At 35.4% G+C, this 23,405-nt stretch overlaps 1 protein-coding gene across 3 annotated transcripts in view; it reads right to left on the reverse strand.

Moving 5' to 3' along the window:
• ALCAM (activated leukocyte cell adhesion molecule) overlaps positions 1-23,405 on the reverse strand; it is a 207,674-nt gene that overhangs the window by 9,988 nt on the left and 174,281 nt on the right. For 2 of the 3 annotated variants that reach the window (XM_047793169.1, XM_047793176.1), the window contains exons 9-14: positions 22,506-22,618; positions 20,402-20,537; positions 20,160-20,293; positions 17,083-17,215; positions 15,175-15,213; positions 14,768-14,885 (exon numbers count right to left, since the gene is read on the reverse strand). In XM_047793169.1, coding sequence (XP_047649125.1) covers positions 14,768-14,885; positions 15,175-15,213; positions 17,083-17,215; positions 20,160-20,293; positions 20,402-20,537; positions 22,506-22,618 — 673 coding nt within the window. The remainder of the gene's footprint in view (positions 1-14,767; positions 14,886-15,174; positions 15,214-17,082; positions 17,216-20,159; positions 20,294-20,401; positions 20,538-22,505; positions 22,619-23,405) is intronic. The other variant, XM_047793185.1, reaches the window with a different exon arrangement.

Genomic DNA, 23,405 nt, shown 5'->3' on the forward strand with positions numbered 1-23,405 from the left:
GAAAGACGAAAACAGACATAAAAAATTTGTTCAGGAGAACAATGACATGAAAAAACAGCTGATGTCTTATCAAGAAAAAATGCATTAGAAAGTTAACTACACATCTTTAAAATGCTGAAAAAAAATCTCAGACAAGAATTTTATATCTAGTAAAAATACCTTTTAGTCAAAGGCAAAATAAAGACATTAAATTGAATAAAAGAAGATTGGGAGGAATTATCACTAGTAGACTTGTGCTAAAGTAAGTATTAAAGAAACTTCTTTAGTTGAAGGGAAATGACACTAGAGGGAAACTCAGATATACAAGAAAGAATGAACATAAATTGTATGTATGTGATAAAATTTAAAATACTATTAAAAACTTTCACAAAGACAATCATTTAATGCTATATATATAGCACTATATATAAGACTCTTGAAACATTATAATTTCATTTAACCTCCTCCATCCTTTTTACTCTTATTGTTATATCCATTACAACTTCATATATTTTAAACCTCATACTACAATTATATGGAGGAGGATAAGTGAAATTATAACGTTTCAAGGGTTTTAGATTATTGAATGAGTAGGTTGTTATAAATTAAGAGTTCCTATTTTTAGCACAGCCACAATAAAAGAATACGAAGACAAACAGTTAATAGGCCAGTAGAGAAATTAAAATGTAATACTAAAACTTATTGAAATATATCAAAAGATAGCAGGAAAAGAGAAACAGAGGGCAACTAAAAAACAAATAGGGAGCTGGTGTCCTTAAATGTACCTATATCAAATGAGACTTGGCTAAATCTTCTAATTACAAGGTACAGATTGTCAGATTATAATAAAGAATCGAGACTCAACTATATGGTCTATATAAGAGGTTAAAATTTTTTTTTCTGAAAGTTACAGATAGTAAACATTTTAAGGTTGCAGGGCACATGGGTTTGTTCCAACTCTTCTGGCACTATAGCATAAAACAACACAGGTAGCATGTAAAGAAATGGGCATGGCTGTACTACCATAAAACTTTACTTATGAAATTAAGCAGCAGTCTGGGAGTTAATAGTTTGATCAGCCTCACTGTATGTGAGATGCACTTTACATATAAAAAGATAATTGAAAATAAAAAGATAAAAAAATATACCTGTAAACAATAAGCATATGAAACAGCATGGCTACATTAATATAAGGCAGTATAAAATTCAACACAAAGAATATTACAACCATAATGAGAAACATTTCATAATAATAACAGGTTCAATACATAAGGAAGTAACAGTTGTATGTTCCTAATGAAATCATAAAGCAAAAACTGAGAGAACTGGAAGAAGAAATAGCCAAATATAGAGTCTTAGTCTGTTAGAGAATTTAAAAGACCTTTCTCAGTAGCTGATAGATAAATTGACTAAAATTTCAGTAAGCATGATCATGATGAAGTAACAAGTACTGGCTAGCTCTAGTATGGGAAGTGTATGCTTATAACCTTCTTACATTATATGTGAAGTGATTTCATATAATTTGAAAAAATCTGTAAGGATAAGAAGATTTAAACAAACTAGCATCTACCTAACTTAATATACAGCTATAGAACACCATACCCATTAGCCACCAAATAAATTTTTTCAAGTGCCCAGGCAGCATCCACCAGGAAATACTATATGCCTGTACGCTAGGCCAAAAAACAAAACAAACAAAAAAAAACCTCAATGCTTTTCGAAAGGCTAAATACCTACATACTAGGTTGTCTTAAAACAGAATTAAGTGAGAAATGTTGGGATATTAGTAGAGTTCTAGTTATAGGGTTCCAAAATAGAAACCATAAAGGGAATATAAAAATAGTTTGAACTGAATAAATATGAAAGTAAAACACACTGAAATTTGCATAATGCAGCTAACCCATTGCTGAGCGAAATTCAAAGTTTAAATGCCTATGTTATAAAAGAAGAAAGGCTAACATCAGTAATCTAAATTCTTAATTGACTTCATGAAATTAGATAAAAATAGCAAGTTAAACTCTAAATAATGAGAAGAAAATAGTAATGGTTAGAGCAAAAATAACTAAAATTGAAAATAAGCAATAGAAATAAAAGCAAATCAAAAAGTTCGTTATTTGAAATCATTAAGAAAATTGATAACTCCCTAGAAAGACTGAACATGATGCACAATTAATGAACAAAACACAAATTAACAATATTAGAAAATTTAAAAACTGTTATTACCACAGAACCCACAGGCAAAAAAAGGATAAGGAAATTCTATGCATAATTTTTTCTTTTTGTAAAAATGTCAATAAGCAAAATGAAATGGACATTTTCCTTGAAAAACTTACCAAAATTTATTCAAGAAGAAAAAGATGGGATTCTTTCCAACCCATTTTATTAAGCCCACAATACTGAACCAAAATTTGACAAAGTTATTATAAGAAAAGAAAATTACAGACCAATATACCTCATGAATATAGACAAAAAAAAACTTAATGAAATGTTGGTAAATAATATCTACCAATATATACAAATTATGACAAATCATAATAGAGTGGAATTTATCCCAGGAATGCAAGACTGGCCTATACTCAATCATCAACAATATAACTTACCATTTTATCAGAATAAAGAATATGAACAGAATAGAGAACCCAGAAATAAACCCAGACACCTACAGTCAACTAATCTTTGACAAAGGAGGCAAGGATATAAAATGGGAAAATTCTCTTCAGCAAGTGGTGCTGGACAGCTGCATGTAAATCAATGAAACTAGAACACATCCTTACACCATGCACAAAAATAAACTCAAAATGGCTTAAAGACTTAAACATAAGACAAGGCACCAGAAAATTCCCAGAAGAGAACATAGGGAAAACATTTTCTGACATCAACCACACAAATGTTTTCTTAGGTCAGTCTCCTGAGGCAACAGAAATAAAAGCAAAAATAAACCAGTGGGACCTAATCAAACTTACAAGTTTTTGCACAGCAAAGGAAACCATAAAAAAACAAAAAAGAAAAAAAAATTCAAACAGTGCAACTGACAAGGGCTTAATCTCCAAAATATACAAACAACTCATGCAACTCAACAGCAAAAACAAAACAAAACAAAACAAAAAAACAAAAAAAACCCCAAAAAACCCAAAAACCAACCCAGTGGAAAAATAGGTAGAAGACCTGAATAGACATTTCTCCAGGCAAGACATACAGACGGCCAACAGGCACATGAAAAAAAGTTCAACATCACTAAATATTAGAGTAATGCAAATCAAAACTACAATGAGGTGCTACCTTGCACTGGACAGAATGGATACCATAAGTCTTCAAGTAACAAATGCTAGACAGGGTGTAGAGAAAAGGAACTCTCTTACACTATTGATGGGAATGAAAATTGGTACAACCACTATGGAAGAACAATATGGTGGTACCTCAGAAAACTAAATATATAACTACCGTATGACCCAGCAATCCAAAATCCATGGGCTTTTCTGGACAAAAATTTAATTCACAAAGATACAGGCACCCCTATGTTCACTGCAGCACTATTCACCATAGCCAAGACATGGAAACAACATAAATGTCCATTGACCCATGAATAGATTAAGAAGATGTGGTACATACACATGATGGAATACTACTCAGCCATAAAAAGAACAAAATAATGTCATTTTCAGCAACCTGGATGCAACCAGACATTATCATACTAAGTGAAGTAAGTCAGAAAGAGTAAGACAAATACCATATGCTATCACTTATAGTGGAATCTAAAATATGGCACAAATGAACCTATATACTGAACAGAAACAGATTAACAGGCGTGGAGAACAGACTTGTGGTTGCCAAGGGGGAGGAGGAGGGTGTGGAATGGATGGGGATTTTTGTGGTTAGTATATGCAAACTGTTACATTTAGAATGTATAAGCAATGAGGTCCTATTGTATAGCACAGGGAACTATATCCAATCACTTGTGATGGAACACGATGGAAGACATTATGAGAAAAAGAATGCATATATATATAACTGGGTCACTTTGCTATACAGCAGAACTTGGCAGAACATTGCAAATCAACTATAATAAATTTTTTTAAAAAAGAAAAAAGAATATGAGAAAAAATATGATTATTTGTAGAGCTAAGGTAGATGAAGATGTAACACAGATATAGATGTAGAAACAGCAATTCAACAATGATCTGTGATAGAAACTCTTTTTTTTTTTTTTTTGGTCTTTTTGCCTTTTCTAGGGCCGCTCCCGTGGCATATGGAGGTTCCCAGGCTAGGGGTCTAATCAGAGCCGTGGCCACTGGCCTACGCCAGAGCCACAGCAACTCAGGATCCCAGCTGCATCTGAAACCTACACCACAGCTCATGGCAATGCCAGATCCTTAACCCACTGAGCAAGGCCAGGGATCGAACCTGCAACTTCATGGTTCCTAGTCAGATTCGTTAACCACTGTGCCACGACAGGAACTCCAGAAACTCTTAATAATCTAGGAATGTTAAAAACTTTCTTCAACCTGTTAAAGGACATTGAGTAGGAAAGAACTGGGCTGTGCTGAAAGAGAAGTCTGGCCTTTATCCTCTGTTCTTAGGAGATAATCTCTAAATAGTTAGATAATCTCTAAATAGAATTTTCTGAGTGATGGGAGTTGCTTTCTTATTCATGGTGGGATTCCTGAATCCACCTGATAGTTTATGCTGAGCAGCTGTCTCAGAGTAGGGCCATCAACCCATAATAGTATTAGGGTGGAAGCTGCCCACACCTGGAAGACAATCACATGGTTTAGGGTGGGGGCTTTGGGCCATTTGATATCAGCCAGATTTCTGGGGAAGGGAGAGACTGGAGATTGAATTCATCACATGGATAATTAATCAATCAATTATACCCCTGTAATGAAATCCCAACAAAAACTGTGGATACCAAAGTTCAAGTGAACTTCTTAGATCAGCAAAACTCCATGCTTTTGCCACACATTGAGGCCTGGAGAGTAACACTTCACTGAGGACAAAGGAAACTTCATATGTGGAATCCTCCAGAGTGTGCCCTGTACTTCTCTTCCCTTGACAAGTTTTAATGTATCTTTAATTTGTAATGAATATAACTATCAGTGTAATAGGTTTCAGTGGGTAATGAGAGAATTTCTAGCAGTTTATCCAACCTGAGGGTAGTTTTGTGAAACCCCCAAACTTTAGATGACAGCAGAAGTGAGGTGGTCTTATGTTGACTCTTCTAACTTTGCATTTGGACCCTAACTCTTTGCAGCTGAGGTCAGAAATCTTGGGCTGACTTGGCAGTCTGGAGGACTCTACCCTTAACTAACTCTGGATAGATGAATGTGAAAAACACACAGTTAATACTATGTATAATATTTTACAATTCCCTAAGAAAATATTTTACAATTCCCTAAGACTGAGGACATGCAGAGCTGTCTACTCTCAACATCTTTTTTTTCTCAATTTATTTGTTTATTTTTGTCTTTTTTTTTTCTTTAGGGCCACACCCACAGCATATGGAAGTTCCCAGGCTAGGGGTTGAATTGGAGCTGCAGCTGCTGGCCCACACCACAGCCACAGCAACAATGGATCCTTAACCCACTGAGCAAGGCCAGGGATCGAATCTGCATCCTCATGGATACTAGCGGGATTCTAAACCTGCTGAGCCACAACAGGAACTCCCTACTCTCAACATTTCTATTCATGACTTGTGTTGAAAAGGATGATGAGAAACTGGATACCATTTCCATTTCTAAATCTGTTTTGTTTTTAGTGAATTTAATATTTGTCTAGGGATGAAGAATAGTTTCTGTGATTTCAAATTGTATCAAATAAAAGAAGGAGATATTATAAAGAAGGGAGTGACTAGAATTCTAAGGGAGTTGTGTATTCAGGGCAAATCACAGTATCTTTCAGCATATCTGTGCAGGAAAAATCAGGCAAAAAATCACTATTCACAGTTTGGCATTATAAAAAAAAGAGTGGGTTGTTAGCAACATGAAACATATTTGTAGAATATATTTGTAGAATAAGAGTTGAGTAGCTTCCAACTGTTTTTTTTTTCCTTATTTTAAAGTTTACAAAATAACTCCAAACTCCCAATCCACCCCACTACCTCCCTCTCTCCCTTGGCAACCACAAGTCTATTCTCCAAGTCCATGAGTTTCTTTTCTGTGGAAAGGTTCCTTGGTGCTGTATATTGCCTTTGGAATGGATTAGCAATGAGATCCTGCTGTGTAGCACTGGGAACTACGTCTAGTCACTTATGATGGAGCATGATAATGCGAGAAAAAGAATGTATACATGTATGCATGACTGGGTCACCATGCTGTACAGTAGAAAAGTGACAGAACACTGTAAACCAGCTATAGTGGTAAAAAATAAAAATCACTATATATAAAAAAGATATAAAACAAAAAGATAAAACTCCTTTCTTTTCTTAATCTCAGTCTCCAAAGTAATAACTGCTAACATTCTTACAATGCCTTAATGTGCCAGGCACTGTTCTAGATGCTGCATAGATATTAAATTATTTTAGCCTTAGGGTATCTCTGTTTTATATTGAGGCTAATAAATTTGCTTATGGTCATACAGCTAGCAAGTCACAAAGCCAGGATTCAAATTCCAGCAATCTGACCCCAGCATCCATGCACCAAGTTACAGTTATACAAATAAGGTAAGTGTTAATCCTTGTGAAATGTACTAAATAAAAATAAAAAACAGTGTTGCTGCTGGGGAAGGGGATATTCAGGAGTATATGTGTATAAGATTTACTTGAATTTTTAAATAAATTTCTCCATTTTTGCTACTGAGAGTCCACTTTCTTGAGCAGAGAAAAGCCTTTAAAAGTAATTCTGATTATTTTTTTGCTCAGTTTTGAGATTGATGTGGTAAAAATAAATATTATTTAACAGATGTGTCTTTTTATGGAAATTTTAGAGACTTGAAAGCATTACATAGGTTAGAAATCCATCTACTACTGGAAGAGAACAAAATTTTATTTAAATCATTCTCTTTAGCAATATTTTCAGTCAATATTTTTTCAGATGATTGATTTGAGGGACAAGGTTAGACATTTATACAGAATGAGTGCTTGGGTTAAAATATAGATTATTACAGTTATTTGTCTTAAATGTCCTCAATCAGTCAGCTTTTTTATAACTTTAAAATGAGATAAAATTTAAATAGGAGAGGGATAATGTTGGAAGAAGCTCTAAAAGTGACTCTCTAGTCTAATCAGGGAGGCAGAGAGGAGAGTCTTGACCTTGAGGTCAGTGAGTTTGGATTCTTATCCTCATGTGTTAAAGCCGAGCTGCGAGTCCTTGGGCAAGTCTTTCCTCTTAAGATGCTTGCTCTCCTGTAAAAAGGGGACAACAGGATCTACTCACAGGGCTCATGTGAGGATAAATGTATAGTATAAGTGAAAGCCCCCGGAAGTTGACAGGGTCTCACAAAACTGAGTGAATCACCAACTGCTGCCCAAGCCGCAGCTATTGAGTGGTTGAAGGGAGTTTCATCCTAGCTCTCAACTCCCTGTTGTCTTATTTCTATAAGTGCAGTGCTATTGAGTGTTCAAGTTTCTCTTAAATAACTTTTTAAAGATTTTTTTTTTTTTTTTTTTTTGCTTTTAGGGCCACACTCGTAGCATATGGAGATTTGCAGGCTAGGGGTTCAACTGGAGCTACAGCTGTGGACCTACGCCACAGCCACAGCAAGGCCAGGATCTGAGCTGCCTCTGTACCCTACACCACAGCTCATGGCAATGCCAGATTCATAACCCACCAAGCAAGGCCAGGAATCGAACCCACAACCTCATGGTTCCTAGTTGGATTCGTTTCAGCTGCACCACAATGGGAACTCCTCTTTTTTAAAGATTCTTTAACTTGTTTTGTGAGATTTTCCCCAATACTACAAACTTATTTCAAGATCTCCTTGAAAGGACGTAGGAAACAAATCCAGTGGTGTTTTCTAAGTGTGCCTTTATTTTAATGCTTCAGAGTTGCTAAGAGACATGACAGAGGTGTTACTAATGCTATAGTGGAAATCATAGTGCAATATATAAATGTATCAAATCAATACCTGGTACACCTTAAACTTATACAATGTTATCTGTCAATTACATCTAAACTAACAAATAATTTAGTTTGTTTAGGGATAAAGGAGGTAGGGAAGATGAAAGGGCATAGGAGTGACAGATACAACCAATATATTACAATCTTAGAATGTGGTATCATTTGAAAAGATACACAAAATATTATAATAGAGTTTATAGATTTAAGGTTTTCCAAAGGCAGGCATATGTATAACAAATTTGAAAACTCAGAGACAACATGAGGAATTATTAATACTTCCTAGTTGTGAGGGGAATTTTCTGTGATTTCTAATTTATACCATGCCTAGGACACAGCACAGAAGGGCACCAGCACTATGGGTACTTAAGACTGGGACTCTGGAAGTGTGGAATTGCCACTTTCAGCAGATTGTCCATTGATACCTGTGCAGGTAATTAGGGTCATATCCCTGAGAATAGTTATTTTTTGTTCTCTCCAGGCACAGCTCTCAGCAGAATAAGTTTCCTCCTGAGCCAGGCTTAATAAATCTAATCCCTGCATCTCAGAAGGACAGTTGTCAGCAATTTCTGGGTTTGAAGAAGGAAACAAAGAAGCATAAATAGTTGTATTTATTACAACTTTTGATTTGATATCCTCAGCACTAGTAAGGCTCTCAAAAGAAATTCTCCACTAAAATAGGAAATCCTAATGTCCTTAATTAAAAAAAAAAAAAAGTAGGCCAATAGTGAATACAGGAACCACCACTGTATAAAAGATTAGGACCTTGAAACAAATGTAACAATACTGAATATGCATGAAATCAAAATGCCACCCGCATGCATTCAGTATTATAGTTCAAAGTGTTTCCTTAAGGTGGGTAATGTGGTACTTGGGCAAAGGTAGGTGCTTTAGGAACAGGACTTCCTTTTACCTTTGAAACAATAATTAAACACTTGAAAAAAAAATGAAATGCATATATACAGATAGCTGGAAGAGATAAAAATTGAAAGCTTTATGTTTTGATGTTTCCTCTGGAAATGTTTCAGTTCGCATGCAGTAGGAGAGGGGAGGGCCATGGATGGTTCTGCTCTTTGAGTGGCCAAGGATTTTGTGATTGACTGAATGGGGACTCCATCATTTCCACATTATCTTATTCTCCCTCTAGTCTACTCAGTTATTTATGATTTTATACAGTAACGGGACATTTTCTTTTCCTCCTTCTTTGGTTGCCTGCCAGGGACACGATGAGAAAAAAAAAAAGAAATCAAAACTTGGATTAGCCTGACGTCTAATGGAAGGGGAGAGGCCACGTCGGCCCTGTACTTTAGAACATACCCTTCCATCCCCAGCACTACATTAAATGTCAGCATGCAGTCAAAGTCAGAGATGAAATTTTAATTCCAAAGAAGTCTTGGTGAGGCAGAAAAGTATATTTGAAAGTATGTGAGATATTAGAGTTCCCATCCTGGCTCAGCAGAAATGAATCTGACTGGCATCCATGAAGACGCAGGTTCGATCCCTGGCCTTGCTCAGTGGGTTAAGGATCCAGCGTTGCCATGATCTGTGGTGTAGGTTGCAGACGCGACTCAGATCCTGTGTTGCTGTGGTGTAGGCTAGCAGCTACAGCTCTGATTCAACCCCTGGCCTGGGAACCTCCATATGCCATTGGTGCAGGCCAAAAAAGACAAGACAAAAAAAAAATGTATGTGGGATATGGAATAAGATACTGGATGTGTTATTTTGAGCAGGTTACACTTGATAAGCCTTAGATACTGTGAAAGATGGTTAATTAAATTTACCTCATTAAATTTTGAGGATTTCAGTTAAAGAAAAAGAAGATGCTTACATAGTAGTAAATGAGGAAAGTCACTCAAAATGGCCTATAAATGGTCTTTCAGCACTATCTTTTCAATTTACTCAGTGGGCATCGATCTTTCCTAATGGGAACATATATTTGATTTTAGACTGAGTATTGATCAAAAATAGAATTCCATTAAAATCAACTTTCTTGCAAGCTCCTGTTCCATATATTAAGGGATACTAGTGAGAAATGTTTTAGAAAGACTTAATATAACAGTATTTCTTGAAGTTTTAACGTTATGTGCAAGTCCACTTTAGTCTTTTGGCAATTTAGGATTGTCTGTTTTTTCCTAAGACAGTAGAGGAGTATAGCATTGTATAAGGCAGAACTGACAAAGGATATTTGTAATTTTTAGACTTCCATGTTGTCTATATATACTATAGTAACCTCATGAAAATAGTCATGCGTTTCACAGTTGCAAATGATAAATCTCTTGGTAAATTTCCAATATTCACACAATGTGTATTTTGAGATTACAAATGTCTGGCTAATGCTTATTCCCAGTTTAGGGAATAAAGAGTATGGTGATAAAAACTATGGTGGTCAGGGGTCTCTTAAAAAGCAACCAACCTGGAAATTATGTGCGTTTTTTGTTTTGTTTTGTTTTTTGTTTTGTCATTTTAGGGGAGGTTTCCAGGCCAGGGGTCGAATCGAGCTGCAGCCACTTGCCTACACCACAGCCACAGCAATACCAGATCCTCATGGTTACTAGTCAAATTCGTTTCTGCTGAGCCACTTCAGGAACTCCTGGAAATTATGGTTTTAATATACTTCTGAATAAATGTGTGACTACATCGTGCTGCCTTACATTTTCCCTTTATCTTTGGCTCTCAATTTTTCACTAGTTCTTGAACTATACGATATGCAGGAGAGGATTTGGAACTCAAATAGTAAATTTTAACTTCCTTGAGGTGTAAAAATAATCTTCAGAGAACAGGATAGAGAGAAATAGAGTAAATAACTTAAGTCATTGAATTATCTCTAGTTCTTTAATGTCTCCTACCTGTTAAATAACTAGAAATGAATTGCGTTTAGTCAATTAATGCCTTTTGTCTGGAACTGTTGTTAATAGCCTACATACACAGAAAATGATCAGAGGTATCCATTTGCATTATAAAAAATCTCAAGTTAAAAAAGATCCAGTGAGAAGGTATATGAATCAAAACAGCAGAGGAATCATGAGCCTTTACTCTACAATGAATATACTATACCATAACATCAAGCACATCTGCTAAGTATTTCTTGCTGCAGTTCTCCATATTTAAAATAGATATAAAAATAAGTAGCTCATATTAATGGAATGGGGAGTGCATATTATTTGAGTAGCCACTAGTTATGTTAACAAATGTCTCTTAAATTCGACTTGGACATAAAAGATTGTCTCTCTCATCTCTCTTTCCATTGACTTTTTAAATTGCCAGTGCAAAGAATTTCCCCTAAATATTGTTTAAACTTCCCTGCTTTGCTAGCTGTATCACTGAGGCTTTAATTAAATAAAATTTTTGACTCCTAATTTAATTGTTCCTCAAAATTGTTTGCAATAATGGGTGGCTCAATAAGATGGTTGATGGTATTATTTTGCAGGATAGTAAACACCAGGGTATACTTCTTTAGGTATCTGGGGAAAAAGTCTAGACCATATATTTATTAAAAATCTCTCATATACAGGTCAATTGGTGATGAATTAAGCTAAAGATAGAAATGCAACCCTCATATTGATGTATAAAGTTGAAGTTACCTAGAAGAGAGGGAGAGTATAGTAGATTCAAAATGGACTTAGCAATTCTTAACCTGAGAGTTCTTCTTTTCTTTTCTTCCTTTTTTTTTTTTTTTTTGCTTTTTGCTTTTTAGGGCTGCACCTGTGGCATATGGAGGTTTCCAGGCTAGGGGCTGAATTGGAGCTACAGCTGCCAGCCTACACCACAGCCACAGCAACACCAGATCCAAGCCATGTCTGTGACCTACACCGCAAATCACAGCAACGCCAGATCCTTAACCCACTGAGCAAGGCCAGGGATCGAACCCACTTCCTTATGGATACCAGTCGGGTTTGTTACCACTGAGCCACAATGGGAATTCCCTGAAAGCTTTTTTTATGAACATGCACCTACTCTGGATATAGGGATTAACAATAACTCATATAGCAAAAAACACGGGCTCATCTCACAGGGCACTGAAGGAACAACTAGTCAGGAATGTAAAGCACTTAGCAAATCTGAAGCATTCTGCTTGCTTCCTTCCTTCCTTCCTTCCTTCCTTCCTTCCTTCCTTCCTTCCTTCCTTCCTTTCTTTCTTTCTTTCTTTCTTTCTTTCTTTCTTTCTTTCTTTCTTTCTTTCTTTCTTTCTTTCTTTCTTTCTTTCTTTCTTTCTTTTTGTCTTTTTAGGGCTGCTCCCACGACATACGAAAGTTTCTAGGCTACGGGTCAAATCGGAGCTGTAGCTGCTGGTCTACACCACAGCTACAGTAAACCCAGATCAGAGCTGTGTCTGTGACCTACACCACAGCTCATGGCAGCACTGGATCTTTAACCCACTCAGCAAGGCCAGGGATTGAACCCCCATCCTTATAGATACTAGTCAGGTTCGTTACTGCTGAGCTATGATCCTGCAAATTCTTAATAAAATCAATTTGTTGCTTGGGATGAGAACTGCAATTTATTACTTTGATTACCAATAATATTAACTCTAGCAAAGTTGGCACACTTTTCAATTAAATAACAGTTATTTAGACAAATGTTCACGTCAGATGGCAAAATAAGCATTTAATTTAACAAAGTACTCTAAGAGAAATGCATTAAGTCTTAACCCTTAGCCTGAAGACACTATGAAGCTAAGTGTCCAGCTTATTTACTCATGATTTTAATTTTGGGTCATCGTATGGTAATAACCAATTAACTAACCCCCTCCCCCACTTTTTTCTATTCATAGAAGGACAAATGGGGTATGATGAAATATTGGCAATCAGAATAGGATGATTAAGGACATTGGGGGAATTCCAAGAATTTAACATTAATTTGATCATAATGTAGAGGACTGCCATTTATTTTTCGGCTCAATTCGAGAATGTAGAGAAATTTTATTTTCATTCTTTTAAAAAATGACATTATTGTGGAGTGCATCATAAACCCTGGATAAATAAAACAGAAATACCCTAGAGCCCAAGTTGTTAGATTGGTGAGAAGCTTACTATGGATTATAAGAGAAGAGTAAGATTTTGATAGTTAGGAAACTCATACACATAGAAGCAGAATTTCTATAAGATAGATACTGCATCTGGGTAACTGTTTGCATTTCTTTTCTTTCACATGGTGTAGGCAGTCTTCTAAATTTTCCATAGAAATCAGATACAGAAACCAACATGAAGTGTTCGCAGGTAAAATGTTTACTGAGACCCCCCTCCCAAAAAAAAAAACCTTTGTTATCAAGTGATAGTGGGAACTGCTCAAGATTGAGAACTGAAGTGTCAAGATAAGAAGTGACCGACTGTGCCCCATTGTGAGAGTGGACATGGACATCCACTACAACACACAACAGGGATGTGTTTCTGCATTATGTGACTAAAAAGGAGAAAAAAGTAAGGTGCAGTGAGAGAACTAATGATTAAGCACAAAGATTCTAAAACTGCCTTAAATCAGATATAATTCTCTTACAAGTGCGTTGCCTTAAGCAAATCATTTTTTATTCTCTGCCTTTATTTTTTTTACAGTGCAAAATACATATAATAAGAGTACCTGCTTCAGACACAGACTGTGAGAACAAAAGAGAACTTGACACATGCTCGTATCATATGACTAAAAATTCTGAGCTGCTGCCTCCCTTTGAGGGCAGCTTCATTTGAATACTACTTCACTGAAACGTTTACCTTTACAGGGTGAGATCATGGATCTGACTGAATCTTTTTCTCTTGATTTTAAGTTAACTTACCTAAGTTGTTGAAAGGGGTTGTAGCAGACATCAAGAAAACATAAAATAAAGCCCATGGTTGCCACTAGCTACATACATTCCCAATTTCCTCATTTATAAGATATGGGATTTTGAAACCCATGTTTGAGATCAGGGGTATGCCACAGAATCACCAATAGAACTTTTAAAAAATGCAGTGCTAGAACCCCATCTCTGTCCAATTACATATGAACTTAGGGTCAGAGCTGGGGCGATAAGGAATACTAGGCATGTGTGTATGTTAAGAATCTTCATTGTGAATTAGATTTTCATTATAAACCACTGTTAGATGATTTGTAAGGTTGATATTATCTGTATTATTTTATGACTCTAATAATGCTTCATCTAAACACCATCTAAAACATTTTGAAAGTTATCTTGGTACTTTTTGTCTAATCATGTTTTAAAAATTCAAGACAATAATGATCACATTTTCTCAGAATTAGATTCTTCTTTGGAACAAAGCAACCCAACTTTGTTAGAATAGAGAGGTAGTGACATGAGAGGTCTACCTCACCCACATTTTCACTGCTGGCCAGACCTGTCACCACAAAGACACCTGGCTATCCCTGCAGGATGTACTAATGTACTAACCACTTTTAATTCATCTCCACCAACCTCAGCAAAACAGTTTAGAATGGCTGGCTTTCAGGTGCTCTATGCTTTTTAAGTAAGTCCTTTTCTACCTAAGTATTGGAAGAAAGGTGAAATAATTGATTTTAAACTACTGATGAGAAAAAATAAGGGGACATGTGTGAAATTACTCCAAGCCATGTTCCAGTGTTGGCAACGTAGTCACACCAAGCTGAAAGCAAAGCACAATCAGCCTGATTTGGGGAATATGCCTTTTCTATGGTAGAAATTACATGCCCAGCTGACATGAGCATAACAAACACATTGTATTTTCTCCCAGTGAAAGTCGATGGACAATGAAGATATTTTTTCTATAGCTTACTTTGATTTCTTCATATACAGCCAATAGACAACACCAGCAACCAGAGCAGCAAGGAGGAGACCAACCACGATTCCCACGATTAGTTTTGCCTGGTCATTCACCTTCTCCTTGTTTTCATCTATAATAAAGAAGAAAAGCCCACGCAATTACAGACAATGTCAAGGATGTTGGAAAAGAAGTCAATCTAGTTATTATTTCTTATTAAAAATGACTGAGGCTCATTAGTAAGAATACATGCAAACTTGTGCTTTTCAAGGATTAAAATTTTAGCATTCTTACTATCTTGTCTCATTTGCTATTTTAATTCAAGTCAAAATTGTGGCAGCTAAGAAAATTACTTATATGATGACACTTCATAAATCTTGAGCAGATAGTCAAGGAAGAAGAGCCGGCAGCATAGTACCTACCACTTATCTCGTCTGCCTCATCGTGTTCTGGAATACTTACTGAAATGAAAAATGTTAATATGAAATTAAAAACAAAACTTGTTGATATATGAAAGTCACCTTTACCATTATAGTATGATGTAATAATACTCAAAGATAAAATATCTATTCTACAGCTAAGGGTAGAAAAAATTTACATTTAATAGAATGTGAACTTCCCTACAAAGAAATTCATCTTGTCTTAAAGAAAGGAGAGTAGTTAAAACTGCAAAGGTATTAATCTACCATAGAAAATTTCACAACTGACAAGCTATAGTATTAATCTGAAATCCATATTAATTTCCCCACTATCTACTCCCTTTTAATAGGATTTTTTTTTTATAAAGAGAAACAAGTTGCAACTTGTGAAATCTACAATGTAGTGTTTCTCAACTTTTCTCCAATTTTCCTGGCTTAACAGGAGAATTCTTTTTCATCCTCTAGTATAAGGGACTTACCACTAGAAATATTCTCAAAGTGGCAGGGGTGGAGGTTGAAACTGGGGACGTCTCAGAAGGGCAACACATGTGATGCCTGTAAAAGCCCTCCAAATGACTCTGATAGGGCCATGCTCCTGGCCCATTTTAAGAATTGCCACTGTGGTGGATTATCATCTAATATTAAACTAAATAAATATTCTTCTATGCACATGGGCTTGCCTTAGAACTTGCAGTGATGTAAGTTAAAATGCACATTCCTAGACCCCCTCCTCATACATACTACATTGGACTTTCAGGAGGTGCTCATTAAATTTGAAAATTATGGTATCAAATATTGATCAACCCACAGAAAGGTCTAGAAAACCACTATTCAGTGGGTTAGACTAAAAAGAGAGACTTGTGTTCAAGAAGAAAGAAGTAAGTTCTCTTTCTAGGTAGGACAAATCAATACTCACTGAATTGAATTCAGAGAAGTCAATGCTCCTATTTTAGAGTGAAATTTGCTTGGTTCTTTTCTCCTGTCAATCTGACAGGCTATATTCCATTCATATTCTATTAAGAGCCATTATCTTTAGACAATTATTTTCTCCCAGCTCCAGCTAATTCTTAGCCAATATATCTCTATTCTGTTACTGTCACATACAGGATTGCAACTGACTGAAGAATAAAAGTTTGGAGGGTCAGTGAGCATCTTGTCTGGAACTGAGCCTCATTCTAGGCCAGCCCTGATTAAGGTTGACATAGCAATAGGAAGAATTACAGAACTGAAGCTGAGAGATAATTTCAAATGAAATGGAACTGTTTTCAGAAGAAGCTGCTATTGGCATATATCCATTACCATGGTCTTAGCATTAGTAGATTTTTTTTCTTCACCTTCTCTGAGATAATCTCATTTGCTTGATTTTTTAAATCTGTGATTCAAATATGATATTCAAAAGCATCAGTTTTTGAAACTAGATTTCAGAAATTCTTATATCAGTGTTACTACCAATTTGCTGAGTGACTTTAAGCATGTGGCATTCCTATAACATAATAAGAATAGGATAAATACCACAAAGAATTAAAAATATAAAATAATAGGTTAAAGGGAATTAAAATTTTACCAAAATGAAGATTATGTTTAAATTATCTGTACTCTGAACACAAAACATGGATTAAATAAGAGCAACTCAGTTCTTATCCTCAGTTGTTCTTGGAATATATGCCTGTACAAGATAAAGTCTCTGACCCATAAAACATGAAATGATTTAATTGTCAAGACAAGGATTGTATAAGAATGGACACCAGGAAAAAAAAAAAAAAAGAACCTTATGATGATGATATCAAATGTAAAATAAAGAAATAAAACTTACCATAATGCAGTACAGGAAGATGGAATTGAAGATTTTAAACTAATGAAGAATACCTTCAAATTTTCTTACTTTTTTTAATGCCAGAAATAAATACTCACTAGCAGAGACATTCAAGGAGTTTACTGTTCTCTCCAGCTGGTTTTCTGCTGTGCAAGTTAAGGTAACATTCTCTTCAGGGGAAATGATAATTTTACTATAATACCTGCCATTGATATAAGGAGATTCCTCTGTCTGGAAAAAGAAAAGGAAAATGAATTTAGAAATGGAAATGGATTTAAAGTGTAGGAAAGAAAAGACAAATACCATATGATATCACTTATAACTGGAATCTAATATCCAGCACAAATGAACATCTCCTCAGAAAAGAAAATCATGGACTTGGAGAAGAGACTTGTGGCTGCCTGATGGGAGGGGGAGGGAGTGGGAGGGATCGGGAGCTTGGGCTTATCAGACACAACTTAGAATAGATTTATAAGGAGATCCTGCTGAATAGCATTGAGAACTATGTCTAGATACTCATGTTGCAACAGAAGAAAGGGTGGGGGAAAAAATGTAATTGTAATGTATACATGTAAGGATAACCTGGCCCCCTTGCTGTACAGTGGGAAAATAAAAAAAAAAAAAATTAAAAAAAAATAAAGTGTAGGAAAGAGTAATACTGAATGAAATAGGATAGTTATGCTACTCTTGTGTAATCTGGAGCTCAAGGGTATATGTAAGCTCATAGATGAGACCAGTTCAGTTTTATAATTACAACAGGCAGGAAAAAGAATAGCAAATTCATAAATGGATTTCTGTTTATGCTTCTATTGTTAATTCCAGTAATTAAATTAATTAAACTCTTCTTTTCCAGTATATGTTCAGGTTAGTTGATATTTTGGCATGATAGTACCTGTATCAAAATAATTAATTGGTGATTAACTCATAACCTATTTTTTTCTAATATGACTTCTGAATTTAATTCTATTTTTAAATTGTCATTGTTTTTCAACACAGAATCAGTATATTCCTTTATTTTAAACCATTGCATCTAAGTGCATGTGTATATATAATTTTCTCATGGGAAAGTCAGACTATTTTTTTTTTCCAATTTTCCTGAGCTAAACACAGAGGATGGGTTCTTTTTCAGTGACAATAAGTTCATTTGGTTTTTGTGAGGTATTAATGAGGACAGTCATTGCCATTTAATTCCTTCAAACATAAGAGAAAATTCACTCTACTCTTCCCCAGGACTTGACTTCTAAGTCCAACTTCACTAACACCAGTATGTACTTGCATTCTTTTCTGAGTCATATTATACACACCAAGTCCTATATTGTTCCCTATTTGCTTTCTCCTCACTATATAATAAAGGCCTTGAGGAGAGAGCCTCCTGCTTAGAGATATTGTAGAGCCCCCCCAGGTAGGGGTGGGGCAGAGGTATCAGTAGCTGTAAAATAACAGATTCACCACGTGATTGAGGAGGGAACAAATAAAAGATTATGGATGGATCAGCAAAAACCTAGGGCAAGAAAAATAACATATCACCTAGTGGGCCAGAATCAATCCTTCTCTTTGACAATGAAGAATGGCATTATTATTTTTATCCTCATAGTAAGTTCACCTGCTATTTTTCCACTTCCCACTAGTATTTTTCATATGACTTTCTTAGTCTTTGTTTTTATTACTTTTATCTTTGCAAAATATATTTGCTTATTTCTAAGATGGCCTTTTAAATCTTTCTATCCTTTCATTCATCAAATATTTATTGGATGCTTATTTTTCTATTTTCTATGTTTGCACTGCCAGTACCAAAAGGTACTTTTTTGTGTAATTATTACTAAATTGAATTAAAAAGTAAAAAGAATAGGGTAGAAGAGAAACAGTCATTTTTGATGCTAAAAAATAGATCTGTCCATTGTCAGTAATTTACGTGGTTCAGGTCTTTATTCTGAAATCAAGACCCTTTTTACATTCCTCATGAATGTGCTCTTGCATGTGTGTCTGCATCACACATGACCAAATCAGGAGGTATTTCTTCAAGTGTGTCCACTCCTTTGGGGACCTTCCATACTTGGAGGAAGGCAAATATACATCCATCACCCATAGGCGAAAAAGCCAAAATTCACCTTGCTCTGCAAAACTACACTGCATGAGCTGCCCCAGTGGCCCAACTTCCCTGGATGGAGAGAGTGGACATTTTTAACTTTAAACTGCATCTCTGGTTTATGCATGTCTTCTCAGATTTTAACTGGGTCCAAAGCTTCTAAGGCAGCATGGAAGATTCAAATAGTAATAATCACATGCATCTCTGAGGATTCCTAAAGAGTCTTTAAGTGGCTTCACTGAGAAGAAGGTCATGAAGACTGTTGTAGAGAAAAAAGGAATTAACAAGTGTGTCAGTAACCCAAACTGACTGGCAATTGAATGGGATTACAGCTCTGAACTGTTAGTGATAGGCCAGATTCCCTGCTTCTTTCCTTTCCTTCCCTTCCCTTCCCTTCCTTTCCCTTCCCTTCCCTTCCCTTTCTCCCTCCCTTCCTTCCTTTTCCTTTCTTTTTTGTCAAAGAGAAAATTACTAGTAGTGTCCATAAGTTCTTAGCCTTTACTACAAAATGAAAATGGTGGGACAAAGGTACAAATATTACTGTTTTATTTATGTATACTTTTGATCAGCAGGAACATCCGAGACACTATACATTTAGTTAGCCTTACTCAGCCCTGGCACACACTCATCAGATCATATGTTCACAGTGATTGCGTTCTTCATCCCACCGTAGGGCCCAGATTTAAGAAGAAATATCCCCTAATGTGCATAAGTAAGCAAAGCATAAGCAAGGCCACTTGTACTCAGATTGGGAAGTTTATGATACAGAAAAGTATATATCTTAATGTTTTAATTACCCAAGTTTCAGGAATTAATGACCATGGAACAACACCTAGTTTATATTATATTCTTTCAAAAACAGATGCTGACCATAATGTAATGATTCTTCCATTTTTCGTGGCCCTAGGATTTTTAATTTTTTCTTCGAGCCATGGGCTTCCTTTGGGGAAATTAAGAAGTTAGCAAAAGCTCGTTCTGAGGATATATTGCAAATTTCACACTGATAACAAGCTAACCTACAGTTTAGGTGCCGAAATAAAACCCCACATTGGACCAAGCACAGCATATAACAAAAAGACAAATACTTGCTTGGTTTATGACGCTTCCACTGCCAGTAATTGTCCACTGTATAGCTGGCTTCGGAAAACCTTCCACATGGCAGATTATTGTTTTAGATAGTCCACTGGGATCAGTTTTCTTTGTCATTTTGATTTGAGGTTTTCCTACAATGTCATTACAATTAAAATAAGATGTTGAACCGAGATCATAAAAGAAACCAGATATTAAATTCTCAAAGAAAAATTTGAAGTGGTACTCATATGTTTTATTACCTTCTACAATGAGCGTCAATGACTCTCTTTTCTTTAGTCCTTCAACCTCTTGCAGAGCAGTTTCACAGACGTAGTTTCCAGCATCCTGATAATGGAGACTAGAAAATGATGGGCTTGATCGAAGCCTGATGTTATCCTGATTAAATAAAAAGCTAATTACATTACACGGCATGATTAAAATCCTCAATATATTTATTACATAATAATGAAGGCGGAAATTATTCTTCTGGGTCTAATAAAAACAAAAACTTTCTCTTAACTTCAGACATTGTCAAAAATAAATTTCCTTTGTACTTTTAAAGTTAGATGTATCGGAATTTTATTTCAGATTCTTCCATTTACTGAATTTATAATTGGGAACAAGTTACACTTCTGAGATTTGGTTTCCTTTTTTGTAAAATGGGATAGTAATCTTGCCATATTAAACTGTTTAATTATATGCATAATGTAACATGTTTACACTAAGGGAAGTTCTCAGTTGACAGTAGCTACTCCTTGTAGTAAATGTAGATGAATTCAGATTGTCAGACATCAGAGACTTGTGCTACATAATCTATGATGAGTATAGATACCTGAGAGTCATTTTTTTTTCGAGAAAGTTATCAGTACAAGGGATCCGTTACAGAGAGCTACAGCAATTATGACAAAAATGCTCTTTAAATAAATCTTTAGTAACAGATTACTATCATAATTTCTTTGAACAAAGGAAATGCAACACTTAACTTTGAAAATCATTTGATACACAGAAAATAATCCTGTTTTATCAGGAAGTGAAATGCTCCTAAGAAGACAACTAAGCACAATCCTAAGATTATGGGGTCTTTGTCCCTATGAATTTTTTCCCATTTCCATCAACTAACCAACAACCAGGCAATACTGATCAGCACTACAGACATTAGGTATTCAGTCAACAGCGGTGACTGCAGCTGATGTACAAATTGGTTTAGCCAAGTAAACTCAGTTTCTCTAGGTTTATGTAGTAAAACATACTCTGAGTGTTCATATGTCTAGAACTTGTCTAGCCCTTTGACTATTAACTACTGGAAATATATCATGTTAAATATGCAGTCTATTGAATGAGACAAATTATCTAAGTGAGTAAGAAGTTGAGATGAGGTTATGGTTAAAAGAAAGTGAAATAAGAGACTGAACTTTAAGAGTAAGATAACAAGTAACAGAGGATCCATCATGAAAAGAGATCAAAAAGCAATACAAAATAATCTATATTTTCATTAAGAAGAAATTCTAGCAATACTTTCTCCATAATTTTTTGTAAAGATAATTTTTGCCAACTCCTATTTCAAGTGGCTTGTATGTGTTTTGTCAGCACATCACTGGTTAAGTGCTTCTGTTACATACCATATTCTGGTACTAAATGGACTGAGAGTTTAGATATATTAGTCAAGAATTTGAGTGGAGGGACCATAGTTACAATCTTTCCTTTTGGTAATAACCTTGTCTCAAATTACTGATTACCAATCCTACTTTCTCACCCTAAAAACAGCAATGTTACAAGTATATAAGCACTCACTCAGGAAATACCAAGTAAGCTCCTAGTATATTCCAAGTGTTCTACTCTGGTCCAGGGGTGAAAGATATCTACCTTCAAGGAGCTATTAATTCAGTAGAACTGACCTTCAGACATTTAAGGTCAGCTTCAGCAGAAAGGCAGAAGTTTTTGTGACTAGAGTGTACTATCTATGCATTATGAGGCTTGAGCTCAAGTCTCTACTCTGCCACTTAGGAACTTTCTGGTTTCTCTCACCTCGACTTCTTTGAATAATGTGAAGAAATGATAAATGTCCTGTATATTTCACAGGGTTGCTGTAAACACAATGTATTTACAACAAGGTGGGTTAAAACACAGTGAAAATTGTTAGCCTCTGAGGTATATAACTGTATATGTGTATATATTCATGCGCATGTGTATAATTAATGCCCTGTGCTGATGTTGAGGATCCCTAAAATTTTACAGTGATGTGATTTGTATCACATAGAGAAAGTATGAGCATGGATGTATAAACATATTACCCATGAATATACAAAAGAAGCCTAAAAAGGAATCAGTCCAAACAGTAGGATATTACTGAGGAATATTACTTACTTTCATCCATACCACAGTTGCGTTCCTACTAGCAGATATTGTGCATGACACAGGCAAAGCATCGCCAATCTGCTTGGTCACTTCCCCACTTGGGTTTAAGGACAAATCCAAATCTGTGAAGCAGAAAATCTGCTTGAAATGCAACCCCAGAAAGTAAGACGTTCAAAATATTTTGGAGAAAAAAAACAGATAAAAGGAAAAAAATCCTTCTAACTGCACTTGAAATTCAGAAATGATTTATGTGACTGAAATAACTGAACTGTAGCATAATCGGTCTAGTTTTTCAAGCCAGTTTTGAGACCAGTTTGGACAAGTGAACGGTCAATCTAATTGATTATGCATTTATTTGCAGTTAACTTGATTGATGGTTTGACTGCATTTAAGTATTCACCTGGGGTCTATTACCTTAAGAAAAAAAATTCTTAAATCACTTCTGGAAGAAAATAAAGAAAGATGATGACTAGGTTAATATTATAAAAAGGGCTGATAAAGAATACCATGGAAAAATCAAGTATATTGAGACAGCAGGTGATAAACTGAAAAAGCATGAGGTAGTCTACATGTTTCTTCAGAGAGAATTGACTATAGTTGTTAGATTTTTTTTTCAAAACTGCTATCCCATTTCTCATGAGGTTGAAATTTTAAATAAGATTTATTGTTAGGCACACTGTCAGCAGACACCATTTTTAAAAAACAGTATAAACACACCTAAGGAATTATAATCTTTTAGATGGAAAGTAATTTCTATAAAAATCTTACTGTCATGGTATGATCTGTGTGAGGAAAATCCAGTTCAAAAGAACATTTATTGTACAACTACTATGTTGCAAGCAAATGAGCTTACAATTTACAATTTGAAGTTGAGGTAACATGCACTCAACTATGTGCCAATACCACATG

Source organism: Phacochoerus africanus, chromosome 1 (genome assembly GCF_016906955.1).
Source record: "Phacochoerus africanus isolate WHEZ1 chromosome 1, ROS_Pafr_v1, whole genome shotgun sequence".
NCBI lineage: Eukaryota > Metazoa > Chordata > Mammalia > Artiodactyla > Suidae > Phacochoerus > Phacochoerus africanus.